At 43.2% G+C, this 21,032-nt stretch overlaps 1 protein-coding gene across 1 annotated transcript; it reads left to right on the top strand.

Moving 5' to 3' along the window:
- Positions 1–470: 470 nt before the first annotated feature.
- LOC104841889 (alpha-1-antitrypsin-like) lies at positions 471–4,717 on the top strand. Its single transcript, XM_010583885.1, has 4 exons — positions 471–1,125; positions 1,810–2,080; positions 2,644–2,791; positions 4,508–4,717. Exons 1-4 carry the CDS (start codon positions 471–473, stop codon positions 4,715–4,717), a joined length of 1,284 nt encoding a protein of 427 aa, XP_010582187.1.
- The last annotated feature ends 16,315 nt before the right edge of the window (positions 4,718–21,032 follow it).

The raw sequence follows: 21,032 nt of genomic DNA, 5'->3' as shown, positions 1-21,032 counted from the left end.
TGCAGTGCTTGAAAACCCAAGTCATAACAAGACCATGGGTACTACAGAAACAGATCAGCAAAAGTCAGTCTCTGTGCCAAAGTACTTACCAAATACATGGGGGCCAATAGGTGAACTCAGCCATGAACCCAAATGCACTTAGAAGTCCAATGAGGCCATGCTGGTCAGAAGCAAGAACTATTTCAGGCGTAATACCTCAAAAAAGCCTACACAACATCAATTCTTTCCTGGTGATATCACATTAATATCTTCCTTCCTTTGCTCATTGGTCAGAAACTGATAGAACTGACTAGAAATAGACTATCCAGGAGGCCAAGTAGAAGAGTATTTCTAAATAGAGCAGTAATAGTAAAGACTGACATCTGAAAATCATATCTAGAATACAAAAACTATTTTTATGCAGGAAAGAGAAAATTCTCTAGATCTAAAAGTTGCTCTATTATTTCTTAACAGAACTGTTCAGAAGGAAGATGAAGTCTGCATTGTGTTTGTGTTTGTTGCTTCTTGGACTTCAAGTCCAGGGTCAACATAGGTCCAACCTCCATCATGAACAGCAGGAACAAAAAATACCCCATTCCCCAGAAGACCATTCCCAGGCTGAAGATGAAAACTTGGCTCATGTCAAGATAGCCTCCAGCAACACTGACTTTGCATTTAGGTTTTACAAGCAGGTCAGAAAGGAAGCAAGCAACAAGAACATTTTCTTCTCTCCTTTGAGCATCTCCACTGCCTTTGCAATGCTCTCCCTGGGGGCCAGATCAAACACGCTTGGTCAGCTGCACAAAGGCCTTGCCTTCAACCTGACAGAGATAGAGGAGCAGGACATCCATGAGGGATTTCAGCGCATCCTCCAGCTGCTGAACGACCCTCACCGAGAAGTTCAGTTGAGCATGGGCAATGCGCTGTTCATAGACAATCGAATGAAACTGCTCCAAAAATTTTTGGATGATGTCACAAACTTTTATTATTCTGAAGCTATTTCTAGTAACTTCCAGAATTCTTCAGAGGCTATAAAGGAAATCAATAACTACATAGATACAAAAACCCATGGGAAAATTGTTCCTTTACTCAAGAAACTTTCTTCAGACACCAAGATGATTCTGGTTAACTACATTTTCTTTAAAGGTGAGTGACAAACGTGGGTAGTAGTTATACACATAAGCTCTGGAAGTCTTATCCAGATCTAAGAAATGTAACTTTCTTCACACTGTGAACCTATTCTATCATCTAATTTAAAATACGTCTTTCTACTTTTAAATGACAAAGGAAATATTTGAAAGCCAGGTATGAAGAATCATTTTCTGTATGAGTAAAAAAAAAAAAAGAAAGAAAAAAAAAAAGAACCTGTAGAAGTACTGATCAATGTCATATCAATTTTAAGCCAGGTTCAGAGCTTAAAATATTCAGAAGTGATAAGGTTGCGAACTTATGATCATTTGTTGAAAGGCACAGGTGTTTGGCCATGCAGGATGTGGTCAAACATGGATGACACTTCTATGAAAGGAATAAGCCTGGAGCCTGTATAGTGGGAGTCTGTGGAAGTTTTACCATTGCCTTAGCAGGCAAAGGCTCATGCCTTTTCTATGGCAATCCTCAGCCTATATTTTTCTTGTGTGATTTTTATTAGAACCATTGAAATGATGTAAAGCTTCTTTTCATGTCCAATTAACAAGCATTCTTAAACTGAGACAGGCTTGTTGTTGCCTTTACACTTCAAATACAGTATTTTAAGTATCAGCTAATGTGACATGCCTTTATTAGTCTCTTTTTTCAGTTTATTCAATTCTATACTCATTCTTTTGTCAAAAGGCTACTGGGAAAAACCTTTCAAAAATTTGAACACCAGAGATGATGACTTCTTTTTGGATGCCAAGAATTCGGTTAAGGTCAAAATGATGCATCAAAAGGATGTCTTTAATATCCATAGGGATGAGAAGTTGTCTTGCTGGATAGTAGAAATCCCATACAAAGGAAATGCTGCTGCATTGTTTGTTCTGCCTGATGAAGGGATGATGAAGCAGGTGGAGGATGCTCTGCTAAAAGAAACAGTGTTTAACTGGATGCAATCACTTGAAGGAAGGTAATATTTTAACTGCTGCTTTGTTTAAATATTGAAGAGGCCATAACTACTTATCCAGGCAAAGAAAGTAAAGCTTAGGATGCCACAGTGAGTTGCTAAGTACAGCTCTGAGGAACAAGCATTGCATAGTTTCTTTAAATCAGACAAGGTATAGGGCAATTTTGTATCTAAGGGGAACCCTATCCTCAGTTCCCGCAGCCACAACAGTAGGAGTGTTACCAGCTGTGAGGATCCTGCACATGGGTACATTGCTCTCAGGAGGCCTGCCTTGAGTAGGAAGAATCCAGTTCAAAAGAAAATACAATTTCTTTTTCTCCAGTCTGGATGATAATTTCCAGCCAGTCACTTTCATAAACCAGCACTGTGGCCCTGCACCACTGATCAGACTGTGGCTGGTGGGAGAGGTACCTCAATTTCTGCTTCTCTAACATGAGATTTATTACTGTCTTAGAAAGCCAAGCCTTAGCTCCACGGGTATTTGGGATGGGTGTATACCTGCAACAGCTATTGCATCGAGGGATCTCGCACTAATAAACTCACACTTTTCTTTTTTTTTTGAAAAGAAACATCTACCTGGATCTTCCAAAATTCTCCATGTCTGGCTCCTATGATGTTAAGGGCCTGTTTCAGAAAATGGGTGTGACAGAGGCGTTCAGTAACCAGGCTGATTTCTCTGGAGTGGTAGAAAAAAAACCTCTGAGCGTTTCCAAAGTAAGTATGCAAACAGAGATGTCAATCAAGAGATTTGTCTGCCTCACTTACATGTAGGTTTTATCTCCACAAGTAGTCTGATCCCACTTCTGGAGTGTAGCCGTAGCTCAGTGATAGTAATAAAGGAAGGAGAAGATTAGGGATTAAATGGCTGTTGTTCCTACAGTTTAATATTAAATTGTTTACTGCATAGCGATCCTGCAATTTGGCTTGAAGGTCTCTGAAGAAGAAAACAGATCTAGAAAGAATAACAGGAATAATTTCACAAAAAGCTGGTGCAAAATAATTAATGCATGACAAGAGTCATAGTTATGACATAAGTTTGGGAATAGTCACTCTTATCCTATGTATACACCTTTCATTACCGCATTATCTGAGCACATCAGAATTTATATGGACAAAAGACTTGTGGGACAGGGATAGCCCTATTTCACAAACAAGAAACTGGCACACAGACAGGTAAAGGAATTTCCCCAGTGTCCCAGGGAATATATACCTTATGTCATGAGAAAAATGATCCTTCCCTTCTATTCTGCACTTGTGAGACCACCTCTGGAGTATTGCGTCCAGTCTGGGGTTCCCCAGTGCAAGGGAGATGTGGACATACTGGAGCAGAATGAGTCCAGAGGAGGGTGAGCAGGATGGCTGCATGGCTGGAGCACAGGATGTATGAGGAGAGGCTGGGAGACCTGGAGTTGTTCATCCAGGAGATGGGAAGGTGAAGGGACGTTCTGAGTGCTGTCTACAGATACCTATTAGGAGGGTGCAGAGAACATGGGCCCAGGCTCTTCTTGCAGGTGCACAGTGACAGGAACAGAGACAATGCACACAAGACAGAAAATGGGAAATTCTCATCAGATATTACGAAAAAAAATTCAACATGAGGATGATCAAAAACTTGGATGGGTTACTTAGAGAGGCTATGAAATTTCCATCCTTAGAAATACTCAAATCCTGACTGAATGAGACCCTGAGCAACACTCAGTATAGGGTGGTTGGTTGCACTGGAAGATCTCTAGAGGTCCTTCAACCTATATTATTCAATGATTTTGTGATTCCTCACACTGAATTATTACATGTGTAAACACCTGTATTACAGATATAGGACAAGTGAATAGAGGAAGGGTAGCAGGACCTCATAAGAGGAATTTTCAGGTGCATTATGGACAATGAAGAAAAAACATGGAGGGCTGACCAAAGACAATTAAATAAGATCACATGAATTTAGAAATATGAATTTGCTATACCTACTACAGGTAGGTACTACCTACTTACAGCCCTGTAAAGTCAAGTCATATCAGTGGGCTGTGTTACAGAAACACACCCTATAAAGCTTGTCACTACTGTGTCTTTGCAGAGAGAATTTTTTTGCATACACAGAAGTTGATGCAAAATTAAAAACTTATTCTTCTGTGTTAAACATTAAGGACAAAATTTTACTCTGAGAACAACAGAACAGTAAATGTTCTTTATGCTGCTCAGGCCCTGCAAGCAGCCAAGTTTGACTCTGCCAGTGTGTTGAAAACTCTCTGTGACCTAGGAGCAAACTGCTTGTCTTGGAACAGCTAGACCTGAGTATCTTTTTCACACCTGTTCTACATTCATTCTGTACTTTCTTTTAAAAACTACCTTATCACAGAGTTAAAGCAAGCAAGTTTGTCCCCAGTTGCTTGTCACTTTTCTGCACCTTGATTTTAATCTTTGCTTTGCTTGCAGGCGATTCACAAGGCCGTGGTGGATGTCAGTGAAAACGGCACAGAAGCTGCTGCAGTGACCATGATAGAACTGACACTATTGTCTGCAAGGTTTCCTCCTCCTCCTCACATCAGATTCAACAGGCCCTTCCTGATGATGATTGTTGACAAAACCAGCCATGGCATCCTCTTCATGGGGAAAATTGTGAACCCAGCTGCTAAGGAAGACTAGGCCAGAGCACTTGTACTCCCCAGTGCAGAGAAGAGAGCTTGTGCACTTCCCAGGGACTTCTTTGCATAAAGGGCCTAGAATAGATCCCTAATTAGCAAACAAATAAATAAATATTACATGAAGTTATTATTCACTTATACCTAAACAGCTGGGGACAAGCATGAGTGGGCCATGTTTACAAAATGTCCCAGGCCAAATAGGCAGCCATGGGATCGTCAACCAACAAACATTTCCCTACATCACTGACATGGTTTAACCCCAGCCAGCAACCAATCACCACACAGCCACTCACTCACTTCCCCCCGCCCAGTGGGATGGTGGAGAAAATCAGAAGGAAAAAGGTAAAACTCGTGGGTTGAGGTAAGATCAGTTTAATAGAACAGAAAAGAAGAAACTAATAATGATAATAATAACAATAATAAAATGACAATAATACTAATAAAAGGATTGGAATATACAAAACAAGTGATGCACAATGCAATTGCTCACCACTCACCAACCAATTCCCAGTTAGTTTCCGAGTAGCGATCCCATCAGGCCAACTCCCCCCAGTTCATATACTAGGCATGACATCCATTGACATGGAATACCCCTTTGGCCACTTTGGGTCAGCTGCCCTGGCTGTGTCCCCTCCCAGCTTCTTGTGCCCCTCCAGCCTTCTTGCTGGCTGGGCATCAGAAGCTGAAAAATCCTTGACTTAGTCTAAATACTACTTAGCAACAACTGAAAACATCAGTGTGTTATCAACATTACTCTCATGCTAAATCCAAAACATAACACTATACCAGCTACCAGAAAGAAATTTAACTCTATCCCACCTGAAATCAGGACACTCACTCACTCATCACTGGTGTGCCACGGTCCCTTGCATGCAGATAAACCTTTCTACTCCAGACTGAGAATGTCCCTATGTCTTCCATGTCCTGCATGTTGAGTCCTCAGCTCAGAAGCCATTCAGCTGAGAAACCATCCTTTCCCTCCCTCTCATTCCACTGTGAATCCCAAGAGAAGTCTCCTTCATCTTTGAAGTCGTTCCAGGGCTCAGTGGCCAAGAAGGGAAACAAACATAGACCTGTGAAACCTTTCCTGTCCTAGATGGTGGATGCTCCTGGGTCAACAAAAACCCTTTTCCTTCCAGCTTGACAACTGCCTCCTACCAGCTCCCAATCCCTTGACCCCATCTCCATCCCTCATTAGTCGCTCCAGAGTAAGGGGCCCAATTTTTCTGGCAGGGCAAGAATTTACCTTCTGTGACAGCTAAAGTTGCACATCACTGCACAGATGGTCATCCTTAAGGGTCTTGTGCATGTATGGTAATGCCTGGACTCCCCAGGAGAACTGGATGTGGCAAAAAACACCCTCTGGTTCCAGCAACTGTTGACAGTAGTGCAGGAGGTCATGCTTCCGTTGTCCAAATGCTAGCTAATCATGGTGCCCTCCACCCGCTTCTGCAACCTCAGGCTGATGAGTGCCTCCAAGAAATCCCTCCCCATTGAGCTGATGTTTGGGGTGCAGCAAGAAGACTTGGACACCTTCCTGAGCATTGAGTAGGCAGAAGCTGGTGTTACCAGCAGCACAATGTGGAGACCTGCTCTGTGGCAGATTAATATAATTTATTGCCAATTAAAAATAGAGTAGGATAGTAAGAAAAAAAGATATAATTAAAAACACCTTCCCCACATCCCTCCCTTCTTCCCAGGCTCAATTTCACTCCTCACTCTTCTACCTCCTCCCCCTGAGCGGTGCAGGGGAATGGGAAATGAGGAATGGGGATTGCGGTCAGTTCAGAATGCTTTGTCTCTGCCACTCTTTCCTCCTCACGCTCTTCCCCTGCTCCAGCAGGGTGTCCCTCCCACAGGAGACAGTCCTTCAGAAACTGCTCCAGCATGGGTCTTTCCGATGGGGCACAGTCTATCAGGAACAGACTGGCTCAGTGTGGGTACCCCATGGGCCACAGGTCTTGCCAGGAGCCTGCTCCAGCAGGGGCTCTCCAGGGGCTGCAGCTCCCTTCAGGGCACATCCACTTGCTCCAGTGTTGTGTCCTCCCCAGGCTGCAGGTGGATGTCTGCTCCACCACGGTCCTGCGTGGGCTGCAGGGGGACAGCCTGCCTCACCATGGTCTCCTCCAGGGGCCGCAGGGGAACCTCTGCTCGGGTGCCTGGAGCACCTCCTCCCCCTCCTTCACTAACCTGCGGGGCTGCTTCTCTCACATTTTTTTAATCCTCCCTCTCACAGCTGTTGCACAGTTTTTACCGTTTCTTAAACATGCTTTCCCAGAGGCACCGCCATCTTGGCTGAGGGGCTTCGCTGTGTCCTGTGGTGGGTCGGTTGGAACCAGCTGGAACTGGCTGTGTCCGGCATGGAGCAGCCCTGGCCTGTCCTCACAGAGGCTGCCCTGCAGCCCTCCACTGCCAGCACCGGGACACGGACATCCAATACACAGGAACACAATGCTAAGAAAGATAACATTAAGTTCACTAAGGGTAAAGGACATTTAATGGATGGGTAGAACACTTCGATGGCACGAATGAACTGTCAGGAGGTGCCGTTAGGATCCCTTCACAGAGTCATTGCAGCGTCAAGAGCTGGTGGGCCTCCACGCACCTCACAAATGCAGCCTGAGCTAAGTGACAACACCTCCTGGCTTTTCCAGTCTCAGTTCTGCTTTCCTCCCGAGGAGGGGCAGGAGTTAAAACTTTACCTGAGTGGGCCTCAGGCTCCCTGCTGCTGCTGGAGGGGTTTGGCTTATGGCTAGGCTGGGTCAGAAATGCTAAATGCGTCTGCTGTTGTGGTTTGGTTTGGGAAAGCCCTGACAGGTCGTAGGGATAGGAGAAAACCAGAGTGTGAAAACCAGAGTGTGCATATTTGCAGTGAGAGATAATAGGGCCTTTCACGTAGGCAAGCACAGACCTTTTCACACACCTACAGGCAAAAAAACCCAACCTCTAGTCAACCCATTCACACAGACCTAAAGATTTACTTAATGCAAAATATTTTCTCTATAATCCTCCCCTTGTCTCCAGATTTTAAAGAAAGAAAACCAGCAATGCTTGAAAAATGCTCTGTGGAAAATCTTAGTCAGCTATACCTGTCTAACTCATTTTCTCTCTCAGGAAAATAAAATCAATTGGTTTAGCAGTGCTTGAAGGGGCAAACCTCTGCTGCTGGAGCCAAACCAAGGATTTCAGCTCTGCACAAGGCTGCCAAACTACAAGTCTCTTTATCCATAGCTACTAATACAGCTGCACAGTCATTGATCCCCTGCTTTGGGAAGTGGTGAGGTTTAGGTAAGCAGTTAACTGTGCACTATTTGGGACACATTAGAAGAAGGGCAAGAATAAGAGTAAATAGAAAACTGTTCATATTACCTCATTTCTTCCCTCCCTCTCTGCCCAATTCTGGAAAATGAAAACAAGGAACAACCTCAGTCTTTTTGTTTAGCTGTAACTATTAGATATCTGAAATAGAAACCTTTGTAAAAATTCATGATTCTCATCTTAACAGAACTGTGATATTTTCTTATGGAAAATATTGCAAGTCCACTTGGTGCTTTATGGGTTAAAAGCAGTTATTTGAGGGTGGAAAAATTATTTCAGCTGAGAGGATAGTTCCCAGCAATGTAACTTCCCTACAACTGCAATAAGAACAACCACTCAAAAAAATTTTAAAAGGCAGGCCAGTGATTTCTCAAATAAGCAGTTAAGTTCAAAGACTTTGTTGAAGATTTATATGGGTTTTGGAAAGGGGCTTAAAGAGTTGGAAGAGAGCAGGAGTGTTGAGCTGATTTGCTCAGGAATTTTAGCTCCATAGTGGAACTAGGGGGAGTATAGCAAGAACATGATGATTTAAAAGAAAAAAGTGAAAACTTTACAGATGTTTGGAAAGCCTGCCATAAAACCAAAGGCACAGCTTTAGATACCCTGAATCAGCTCTGGCTGCAACTGAAATTCTACCAAAAGGAAAACATATCACCCCAGGCCAAGATAACTCTAGTAAACTGCAGAGCCTTCACATTTTGGGGAGTAACATGGAAAGAAGAGCGGTGGGAGAGTAAAATCTCTATGAAGAGGACAAGGAACCCTTGGCCACATTTCAAAATCCTGATGCTCTTTACACTTAAGGCATACTGACCCAAGGGAGAGAAAACTTGGAGCCAGCACATGGAATGGACTGCCAATGTGCTATGCCCCTTTGTGATCAGGGGATAACCAGCCTTGCCTTGTCCTCCACCAGTGCAGTATGTGCAGGTAATTAGCTAAAAAAAAAGGATATGGATTTTGATCCTTGATGACTTCCCTTGTCAACTGAAAGAGTAGCATCTCCCCTTACCCTACAGGAGTATTGGACATGAAAAGGAACTGTAAGCACAATAGGGGGTAGAACTAGACTGCATTAACTTTACAATGTTTTACCTCCATTTTGCATAGATTTTAACAGACAGGTCTCTCTGTGCCTTCATTAATCACCTGTCTCTGCTACTTTTGGTGTCAAGGCCTTATTTGAGAAAACAGGCATTATTGAAGTACTCAGAGACAGCAATGCCATTGCTGGAGTCACAGGGAGCCTGACCTGCCACTGCCTACAGTCAGCCGTAAGTGGGGATGGAGATTATCTGAGCAGTGGCTGTGTTTTGTATTTCCAAACAGTCTGACCTGGCATCCAGCAAAATTAAGGTTTATGAGCAGCAATAGGGAATGTTGTGGGTGGTAAACTGGCATATTTGAAAAGTAACATATTGCACTTCAAAGTTACTGTCAACTCTCCTGATTTCTCTGAAATACACCTATTGAAATAAAAACCATAAATAGCCACCAAACAGAAAGGGTCAAAAAAAGCCCCCATGATTTGCCCTTGGCTAACATAAAATTGTATATTAAAAATGTACTACAACAGCTCGTTATGTTGGAGTCTTTTTCTGTTCTAGGTCTTTTCAAGTCCCCCTCTTCCATAGGGTGACAGTACCTCTCAGTTTACGAAGGTATCATCTTTACAACTGCCTTGCAAGGAAGGGAATGCATCTGGGGATCTCAGGTCCATGTGGGTTAAGGGAATTCCATAAGACCGTGGAGAAGGCCAATGCACTGAACTTCCTTACTTGGAGAACCAGGCACTAGGAGCCCACTTGGCATGAGTTATTTCTAGCAACACCAGGAGCTCCTTGGTGGTTGAGAATTCGAGCAAAGAATTTCTCATGAGCCCTTGGGAAAACTGCTGGCTTAGCCAATAGCTGTTATATGCAGAGTCAAGTGGATTTTCTTGCTGGCTATATTTCTTTAAAGATGTGGCAGTACGGGCAATGCTGGGGCAGCTTGTAACAAAGTGGCACCATCAGGTTTTTAGTCTTTTAAAACTCTAACTATTGCTAGTTCTGTTTATGTTTTCCATGAAACTTGTTAGTCCTCATTTGTAAATCTGTGAGTCTTTAGGCAAGTACATCACATTTACATCCAAATTTTGCATGCCTACCTGCTGTGTGGAAGTCAATGGGAGCTGTAGATATATATTGACTGTCTGTACTGCAGGTAGGATTGATTTTAGCATTTAAAGAAGGAACTGAAAAAGGAAACAGACATCCACAACTTTTGTCTAATTTAGGAATACAGCCATTCTTTCCAAACCTCTGCTGGGTCTGTGACGTTCACTGCACACACACTGCCTTTGCACTGCTCTTTGTTCAACTCTTATTCAAGAGCAAAGTATCTATGCTGCTCTGTGAGGGACAGTCTGCAACCCTGGACGTTCACCTTAAGACCTAAAAAAATCAATAGCTGAAGTTGTGAATGTTCAGAAAATCGTCAAGCTCACCCTGATGAAGCAGTTCACATGGAAGAAACAGGTCCCTCCCCAAAACAGCAGATGGCATTAGACCAAGGCTTGAGTTGCTGGTTCCCCAAATACCCCTGCTTCCCCATTTACAGCCCTTCTGAGGCCCACATGTGCACATGGATGGGGAAGGGAGAAAGCAGCATCAAGATTCGTTCTCCCTGGCAGGATCAATTTTGAACAATTTAATTTCCCATCTTGCAGGCTGCTTGGTGTAAGCATGTCTGGTAGCCCATAAGGGTTGTAGGTGGGAGGTCAGTTGTGCGAAAGTCCTCTCGTAACTTGTAAATTAGTTGGATGACATCAACAATTCTAAACTAAAAAAAAAGGTATTTAAAAAAAAAAAAGAATGCCTGTTACTTTCCCATCTAGGTTCCTATCTCTTGCATTCCCTGTGCTATTACAGAAGGAAAGTAAATTAGATGTAAGCTAAACATGAGACAGTTCTCTGGCTCAGTCATTGAACCACATGTTGTAAGGGTTCAGTGGAAGAATTCCAGTTGCACCAAGGAAATAGAGGGTTATTCATTTCTATACATTTCTAAAAATGAAACAGTTTGATCTGGAACTGATCTGAAACACATGCAAGGGCCTCAGCATAACAACAGAAACAACTTAGAAAAACAATTTAGAAAACTAGCTTTCCTAAAACTGCAGATTTAAAGAAAATCAGTTTCCATTCATTTCACATGTTTGCCTTTCACCAGGAATATTACTAGCTAATAAAACTTTCAGAGCACCAGTAATTATGGGTACTCCTTGGTGAATCTAGCCATCTGGTTACAGGATAGATATGCCATTGCAGAAATAAAATTTCTGTGGTCAAAAAGAAATTAAATAACTGTCTAAACAGAGAGTTATTAGATATTTCCTAATGATTTCTCTTTTGCTTCTTTTAGCTTCATTTTCCACTGTTTCTCAAAAGCCTTATGAACAAAGAATTTCATGATAAAATGACCCAGGATCATGTTTGTTTTTTCCTGATAGCAAAATATCAGTTAAAGCCTAAATGAGGGCCAAACTGAGTAAAAATTCATGTAAGCCTCATGAACACTAAGTGGCTGCCTGCCTGGGTGGTGAAATCCCATAGACACAGTAAATCTCCTGTTGTTTATTTTACAGAAAGGAAAATGAAAGAGGCATACAATGCCCATTGGAATGAAATGCTATATAAACACAGAAAAAAATTCACTGGAATACAAATCTTTATCAGTTGCTATGTTTACATACACTTGAGGCCAGAACAGGCCAGAAACTTATGCCTTGACAATACAACTGTAGTCTGGTCTCTTGCTTTACATACAATACTAAGGGTGCAATGCATTTCTCACTGTCCTTGGAAAAAGCCCTTTTGCCTTTAAGGTCTACTCTGCAAGGGAGGAGTGCTCCTTCCCTAGTTTTACTTGGAGCTGGATGGCATATATGGTATGGAGGCTTTTTCTTCCCAGGATAATTCTCCCCATGGGCTGTGGCGTCGAGGTTTGCAATTCCCTCACAGGTGATAACTTCAGCATCTTCCACAGCTGGTGGGAAGGGACAGGGGGAATCATTCCTTTGGCATTTTCCCCAGAGCAGTCATGCTGAAGGAGCCATCATACCCCAATTCAAATAAGACCATTTCCCTCTCTTCATACTGGATCAGAGCCTGCGTACTCCTACTCCAGTATGGAAAACTATAAATCCCCCTACTTAGCTCCTTCAACACTATAAAGGAGTAGTCTATTGGTGAAATAGTAGTGTTTGGGGGTTCTATGTTGAAGGGAGACTTTTAAGGAGTGATCAGAGAGATTATCTTAAAATAGGTTTGTGGATCAGTGGAGAGGGAGTGAAAAAGAAAGTATTTGTCTGGCAGTACAAATGGAAATTATCATAAAGGGCAAATCAGAAATGGGAGTTGACCTCTTCATACTGAATGGGAGATGATAGAAAAGGTGCAGAAAGTTTGCAAAGAGCTTGGAAACAAAGCAATTACCAATGCAGTGATAACAAAGAAAAGCCAGTGAAATCTTCAAAGGTTCAAAGCCATGGGTCTGAGTGGGGCAAATATGTATTTGTGAAGCCCAGAGAAATATATGTGCCCCTCGTGTTCTGTTGATATATTCATTTTCACAACAGCCTGGCTGCTGGCTCCAAGCGGCAATGCCAGCTCAGGCTCCCACTGGGTTAACACAGGCACACAGAGGGTATCAAACCAATGAGCTTATTAACATGTCGTCAGACTTGGAAACCACAAAGGCTGTGTGAGGGTAGACACTAACCCAAGCATGATTTAGGTCACAATTTTAATCCAACTGAATTCACAATTATTCATGCACATGACCACCCAGATTTCCCAATCCCATACTGAGTTCACTGTAATTGACAACACTATGTTCCTCTGAGTATCTGATTTAAAGTTCTTTACAATGACCTATGTTCTTAACCAGTAAGTACCATCCTGGCTAACAGTTAACATGCCTGCTCCTCTAGGCTGGTCTTCCTGGGCTGGGCTCCAAGACTTTTTACTAAACCTTGCATGTAGTTTTAGTTTCTGTGAACTCTGGGCTATTTCCTTGAACTCTTCATCACGCTGAGCCCTATGTGATATGGGGATCAAAATTCTTAGGGAAGTTTTAGAGAGGGCACAATCAGACTAAGTAATTCTAGCATTATCCAGGGGACTAATCATCTTCATTTGTCAATTTGCCACTTAAAGGCTTTCTAATTAGCCTTAACTGAAGGGCATGTCATCATGACACCATGCTCCTAACTTTGGTCTACAGTCTTAATTAATCCTAAAGCTGTAAACTAGGAAAAGTTGTTAAAACACTCAGATAGGAAAGAAACTAAAATAGGCATGGTTTGATATTTGTGATCAGCTTAGTGTCTGTCATTAAGTTTATTCAAAGAACCACATGAAATATAGTTGGCTTCTACTTTGACTGTAATTATGATTTTAATTCATCTTAAAAATTCTCTAGATTTTGAAATGCAACTGTTTGGGAGGTGAACCATTTTACATTCTCTGACTGAAATATTATCTCTTTCTAGCAACCAGACATGGGAAAGAGAATAAAAGTGACAGCTTCAAAGGAAGAGGCTGATTTTTCAAGTGTGAGATGCAGTTTAGAAAAGATGTTTCAGGAAGAAATGTTGCATTTGTCGTATGCAACTAACACTACAACTTGTCATGATTTCCAGGATTTATGAAGAAAACATCTTTACTTGGTATGTCTGAATTTGGAGCCATGCTGCTGTTGGCTTTCCTCTGAAGACTTTGAATCAGAAAAGCAGGGAAAGAGAGTATTTGCTACAGCCTGTCAGTCTCCGTCCAAGAGAAGCTGTGTGAAAATCACACCACTGTTCATTTCTGGCATGAACCTTAGGACATGGCAAGAAACAGCAGAGCCATTTGGACCCAGGAGTGCTCAGTAAATGCTGTTTCTGCTCTCGTGCTGGCATGCATCACATATTTATCTGTGTCCAGAAGAGCAATGTTGTCACTGTTTGCTCTACAGCTACTGCAGTAATTGTATTTGCTCTGTTTAATGTATAACAGTGTGATCACTGTTTAAGCCCATTCAAACAATATAAAAACAGTGCAAAAAGCAGTAAAGGTCAGATGAATATGATGGAGTCCTTCTGAAAGTGTTGTGGATACTCTTAGATTTTAGTAGCTAGGGACATTAAACTCACAGTAGCTATCTGCATCATAGATTAATTCACTCAATAGATTAATTCATTCATGTACAGCTGATGCAGCTCACTAGGGCAATGACAATCATCTGCCCTGTACAAAGCAGCTCTTCTTTAGCCAACTAAGGCGGCAGATGAGGTTTTCACTGTTGTGAAAATGATTTTTGAATGAAACTTTAAAAAAAACAGAAATGCAGAAAACATAGATCACTAGGCACAAATTATAGAAAGCTGCAGGATTTTTAGGAGGGACTAGTTCTTATCATTAGTAGATAACTAGGGTATCTATTTCTTTGGTACAGAGACGATGGCTCCGTGTACTTCAGCACATAGAGACTATCTGAGCAGAGGCCTTGTAGCAGAGAGAATCAGGAAACTCTAAAGCAAATCTGCAGCTTCATATGCATGGACCCCAAAGCAGACATCCTACCTCTGGCGGTTGTTGGGGTCGGAGAGGAGGGATCTGAGTGTCAGGAAAGGATTGGTGCCAATGTGGAGAAGGAATCTCAGGGCCTTTTTTGTGCAGGTGACTGAGAGGTGGGGAGGAAGAGGAAGGATAGGGTAAATAGACCAAAAAGAAGATAAGAAGTGGTGATGAAAGCATGTTGAGGATGACAACATGGGGCAACAGCAGGACTTGACCATTCAGAAAATACACAGGCAGATTCTCATATCCAATGTTACTTGCATTATCCAGAGAAGTGAATGGTCCCAGAAGAAAGTGAGCACAATCCCAAGGGATTGTATGATTGTGCATGGGGACACTACTGGTAGCTTCTTCCTTTACTATTGTTAACTGATTGTCTATAAGTAGCTTTCACTCTGGGTGACTCCATATAACACTTCTACTGCAATAATAATTACCTACATTTGGACCCAGAGTCTTCATTCCGAGATGATCACCTTTGCTTAAAGCAGCTCCTATTCCCGATACCTGTGCCATGGTGTGCTGACTGGTCAAAACACGCATAGAACATCTGATCCAGGCAGCTGATCTGCAAATACTAAAGAACAGAGAGAGCCCTCATTGGTGTCACAATGTGCTGGAACAAACACATGGAAATTCCTGCTGGAGTTCAAGGTGGAAAGGTTGACTTTGGGGTATCCTCAATACTTGTAAATGGTACTAGGATGTCGCACTTCCTTACATCTTGAGCTTCTCTCAGGGGATAGAGTCAGGGTGAGCAAACAGCACCTACAGGAGGAAGAGGGTTTTGTGACAGAGGCAGCCCTGTGACCTCAAGCCAGTGCAATGTGGCCACCCTAGGATGGCTGGAAATGCGTTCAAGAATTATGAAACTCCTCAGGGAAACAAGCTCTCCTTTTAGACAGAACCAGGAATGAAAAGGAAATTAGGTCCTCCCAACAGATTCTAGTGCAGGTTTCCAGAAGTCTTTCTGGGGAAATCCTGAGGACCAGAGACCTAAGAAGGGACAGTTCATTTCCTTATTCCAAATGCTTGTTATTAATCATTTCAGATAACAATCACTTCAGAGGCAATGAAGGACATCCCTGCCCAGTGTTGATAAGTTGCCACTCTGAACAGCTCAGTAAAAGCACCTTCTTTCACTTCTGAAACCCTTGTGGCCCACCGCCCTTGTGATTTAAGATGCAAAAAAAAAAAAAAAAGATATGCTGTGTTCAGCCTTTCTCTGCACTGTCTGTGCTACTAAAATTGGATTTGCCCATTTCCTTTCAGTGCAAAAGATCTACCAGCCACTGCCCATTACTTCCCCTCATCTTCCTCCCTGCTGCTGCACGTACTGACAGGCACAGCAGAACAGGGAATAGGGATGCGCAGCAGCCATTTCAGGTGTTCATCCACTGAGGTGCGCTAGACAACATTACTGTCTGTAACTCAGTCCCTGCCCTTCATGGTTTGCTTTATGCATAGGCAAAAATAGAAAACAGTATAGAATGGCTAAATAGCATCACCAATAGACATCCATGCTGCTATCTGTACTGATGGTGATAAATGCCTGGCCACTTTTCATTTTCTTTGGCTATTGGGTTGCCAGGTAAGAAGGCACCAGGGGTCCAACATGCTTTTCCTACAAGGGTTAGGGAGCACTGCATGAGCTACAGCCCCATTGGTCCTTCCCTCTCTCTATTGCTCACAACTCACCAACTGCAGGAACGCTACCAGCTGGTCATTACCAGGGGGCAGCTGGGATCTTTAACAAAGTGCTATATTTCAGGTCTAAGGACAAAAGAGGCTATAAATGACATGCTTTAGACACCTGCAGATTTCACATTGTAGTTCTCATGGGCTATCCGTGGTTTCTTGTTGATTTTCTTCCACTTCTATTTTACTGGAAATTTCCCTTCTTGATCCTGACCAGAACCACAGCCTTCTTCCTGCACTGTTTTTGCAAATGTGAATTCAATTTATTGAGCAAATAACTGCACATTTTGCCTTGTTAGGTCACCCTCCTCTGCTTATACTACCTGAGTCCAAAAGACGCAGGGCCTTCTCTGGGTGACTGAGGTGACTGATTTCCATCTCAGACTTGGGACCAGCTGCTCTCTCACACCCATCAATATTGTTCTCCTCAAACACACCTGAAGAAAGTAGAAAAAAAGCAAAACTAAAACTGGTTTCTTAAGAGCAATGCTATTAATAATATTTCATAGCAATTGATTACCAGAATTTTCCACACATAATTTCTGTCAACTTTCCTTGCGCTTTCATGGCATTCAGGAGTTTCAGTCACCAGAAGCAGGATTCAGCTGCTGCTGAAGTGAGTGTGTGTGGGGATGGGAGCCTTTCCCCTTGGTAGCAGGTTGGTGCCTGTTCATAGTCCTCCACACCCTTCCCTAATCCCCACCAGTCTCATCCCCAGATCTGCCCCCAAATGAATGAAACTCCATGCCAGAGCAGTGCTAACAACCAGTCTCAAATTTGCCCTTTGAATGAAAAATATCATCATAAAACCACTTTTCATTTTCTTGGTAAATGAGCTGAAACGTTCTCCAAGCAATGTGCATGTTTTGTCTGACCCCAGCTGAAAAACTGCACATTACTGAGCTGGGGGAGGTACTGTAAGAGTCAGACAAAATTTGAAAGAAGGTTTTTAAAATACTTTTCCAGTTCAGAAACTGTCAAAACTAAATGCTTTAAATTTTCATCTAAAAATTATTTGGGAAGAAACTATTCAGTAGATTCAGCAAAAGCTTCAGGAATTGCTCTGGGCAACCTGACACAACATGTTTGGATGAAGACAAGTTTTGACAGGAGGATTTCACCTGGTCAGATGCTCTTCTCTCTTCACCATGCAGCTGACCTCCCTCTAAGCGGAAAGTCCCTTGGCATTTGTGAAAAAAGAAATGCAGGCAATATCTACATTATTTACTGTTCCTCAGGAATTATTATCTGTCTTCGGTCTGGTTAATCTTTATGATATAGTCTGGGTTTATAACCCTGTTCAACAGCAGAAGGAATATGAAGAACAGGACAGACTCAAAGAGCTCTGCTGGCCTGACCTTCTCCCTGTGCATTGGAAATAATTGACTAGAGCAGGAATAAATGTCTGCAACAAATGGCCAGATTTAGAAACAGCTACTGAGCAAACACAAACTTCCACAAACTGAAACCTTCAGGGGCCCAAAGGGACCACTGGTAGCGATGCCCAGCTGTTCCTTCTAGCTTGCCATCTCCAGACACCTCCATGGCCACCACCCCCAACAGCTGGGTGAGTTTCTGAGCTGTGACAAAGAAAGGTAGAAAGTATAAAGCCAGGAGGCTGAATAAAACCACACAGGTCTTCTCAATATAAGAAAAACAAGGTTAACAATTAAAGTAGGCATGAAAACACATTTTTGCTGAATAAGAGATATTTCAGGCCATTCCTCTTCACCAGAAGACATAGGCTAACTCTTGCCTGCTAGTATCAGTGCACACTCGTCATTCATTGGCCAGATTGTGCTAGATGTATCTGTGTATGCCCAGGTTACTTGTGGTGGTGGTCAAGACTAGCTGGGTCTATTTGCTACATGTCTATCATCACCATCTTGCAAATAGTAGCAAACAAAATACAATCAAAGTCAGCTAAAAATGGAGCTAAATCAATGCTGAATTTCCACAACTGTCTGTTTAGGCATTAGGAAATACAGAAGTTAATGTAGCACTGACAAACATGTCTCAAGACCCTGTCCTGGTTTCAGCTGGGATAGAGTTAATTTTCTTTCTAGTAGCTGGTATAGTGCTATGTTTTGGATTCAGTATGAGAAGAACATTGATAACACACTGATGTTTTCAGATATTGCTAAGTAGTGTTTAGACTAAGTGAAGGATTTTTCAGTTTCTGATGCCCAGCCAGCGAGAAAGCTGGAGGGGCACAAGGAGCTGGGAGGGGACACAGCCAGGACAGCTGACCCAAAGTGGCCAAAGGGGTATTCCATACCATGGGACGTCACATCTAGTATATAAACTGGGGGGAGTGCATTGTGTATCACTTGTATATTCCAATCCTTTTATTATTACTATTGTTATTTTATTAGTGTTATCATTATCATTATTAGTTTCTTCTTTTCTGTTCTATTAAACCGTTTTTATCTCAACCCACGAGTTTTACTTCTTTTCCCAATTCTCTCCCCCATCCCACTGGGGAGGGGGGAAGTAAGTGAGCGGCTGCACGGTGCTTAGTTGCTGGCTGGGGTTAAACCATGACAGATCCCCTGTGGGGATATTCCGTGTTACTATATTTACATTTGCTTTTGGGAAGGCACCTTGTCTTTATTTTGAAAAAAATGCTGGATATTGCTTATCTCAAGTATATGAATATCTGTGGTTGGAAGTGAGACTGAGTTCTCAGAGTGGGGGTTTTTCTAGCTTGTATCCATACAACTTAGAGTCACAACTTAGAGTCATGCTGGAAAAACAAAAGTCATGGGTTGCTCAGGCAGCTGATAACGTGGCAGAGGAATATACAGATGGCAGGATGAGCTGAACAGAAACATAAGAAGCTTTTTTCCTCGGGTCTAGGAAGGCACATAGTGAAAAGCACACCCTTTTCTAGAGGGGGTGAATTCCTTCTATCCCACGACAGGACCAGAGCAAATACAGGAAAGCAACCTCATGTCGGTAGCAAACCCATTCCTCCGCCTGACCTCCCTGACCAGCAGCAAAGTGTGAGTTCAGAAACTCCTATGTATCTGTAATGCTTTCTGGCTTCCTGGGATCCTTCACTGCTACCATCCCTCCTGCTCAGTACCTCAGGCATGGATGATCATCACAAAGATACCAGCCTGATGATGCACACTGTGTAAGTCAAACAACAATAATTTCTGAAACATTTTCTTCTCCCTATCAACACTTCTACTGCTTTTGCAGCATTAGCATTGGGTAAGAGATCTGCCACACTGAGTTGAACACCAGAAGACTTTTTCTTTAATTTGCCAGAGAGCTGAGGAAAAGAAGATAGGCACAAGCTTGTGTCATCTCATTAAGATGCTAAATTATTCATAAAATGTCCTCATAAAATTAAATATGGGAAATATCATGTTCATTGATAACTGGCTGCAGTTGCTACAGATGTGAAAGATGTTTAAGAAGAAGAAGCTTTTTCTAGTGACCTTTGGCATTTCACCAAAACTAAGCAGCAAATCAGTAACTATAAAAAGCAGAAAACACATGACAAAATCAGTGGTGAAGCCAAAGTTTTAATCCTGAAGAAAAGGCAATAATTCTTGTCAACAACTTCTTTCTCAATTGTAGGAAGTGCAATGCAAGAATAGTAGGTGCAGTCCTGCCAGGTCTCACTCACTGATGTCACCCAGCTCTCCTAGGCTGGAGGTGCCAAGAAGGTCCTGGGGACACTGTATGATGCTGCCTCCCCACTCAGGAGCACATGCTGTGAGCAAGGACTCCAGCTAAGGGACACCTTGGAGGAAAGTACCTTCTTCTAGGAGCCTGTGGTCCTCCCTGACCCAGCACTTGGAGCCTCTTACATAGAGCCAGAAAAATGCTGAGACCTCTTGTATTGGTTTTGTGTGGCAAGGTTTTGGTAGCAGGGGGAGTTACAGGGGTGGCTTCTGTAAGAAGCTGCTGGAAGCTTCCCCTGTGTTCGAGAGAGAGAGAGCCCATACCAGCTGGCTCTAAGACGGACCCGCCGCCGGCCAAGGCCGAGCCAATCAGTGATAGTGGTAACGCCTCTGTGATAACATTTTTAAGAAGGAAAAAAAGTTGGGAGAGTGAGAACAGCCACGGGAGAGAGGAGTGAGAACATGTAAGAGAAACAAGCCTGCGAACACCAAGGTCAGTGAAGAAGGAGGGGGAGGAGATGCTCCAGGCACCGGAGCGAAGATTCCCCTGCAGCCCATGGTGAAGACCCTGGTGAGGCAGGCTGTCCCCCTGCAGCCCATGGAGGTTCATGGTGGAGCAGACATCCACCTGCAGTCCCTGGAGGACCCCACGCCGGAGCAGGTGGGTTCCCGAAGGAGGCTGTGACCCCGTGGGAACCCTGCGCTGGAGCAGGCTCCTGGCAGGACCTGCGGATCTGTGGAGAGAGGAGCCCACGGAGCAGGTTTTCTGGCAGGACTTGTGACCCCGTGGGGGACCCATGCTGGAGCGGTGTGCTCCTGAAGGACTGCACACCGTGGAAAGGACCCATGCTGGAGCAGTTCGTGAAGAACTGCAGCCTGTGGGAATGGCCCACGTTGGAGAAGTTCGTGGAGGACTGTCTCCCGTGGGTGGGACCCCACGCTGGAGCAGGGGAAGAGTGTGATGAGCCCTCACCCTGAGGAGGTGAAGCGGCAGAAAATAACGTGTGATGACCATAAACCCCATCCCTGTCCCCCTTGTGCTGCTGGGGGGGCA

This window comes from Haliaeetus leucocephalus, unplaced genomic scaffold (genome assembly GCF_000737465.1).
Source record: "Haliaeetus leucocephalus isolate CR32 unplaced genomic scaffold, Haliaeetus_leucocephalus-4.0 Scaffold932, whole genome shotgun sequence".
In the NCBI taxonomy this organism is placed as follows: Eukaryota; Metazoa; Chordata; class Aves; order Accipitriformes; family Accipitridae; genus Haliaeetus; species Haliaeetus leucocephalus.
This window is presented reverse-complemented; position numbering and strand designations above follow the sequence as displayed.

Excerpts from the sequence above, each read along its gene's own strand:
- LOC104841889 (XM_010583885.1), top strand. The coding sequence starts at position 471 with ATGAAGTCTGCATTGTGTTTGTGTTTGTTGCTTCTTGGACTTCAAGTC. Across the intron at positions 2,081-2,643 it reads ATGCAATCACTTGAAGGAAG|AAACATCTACCTGGATCTTC; the intron begins GTAATATTTTAA and ends TTTTTTGAAAAG. Across the intron at positions 2,792-4,507 it reads AACCTCTGAGCGTTTCCAAA|GCGATTCACAAGGCCGTGGT; the intron begins GTAAGTATGCAA and ends CTTTGCTTGCAG.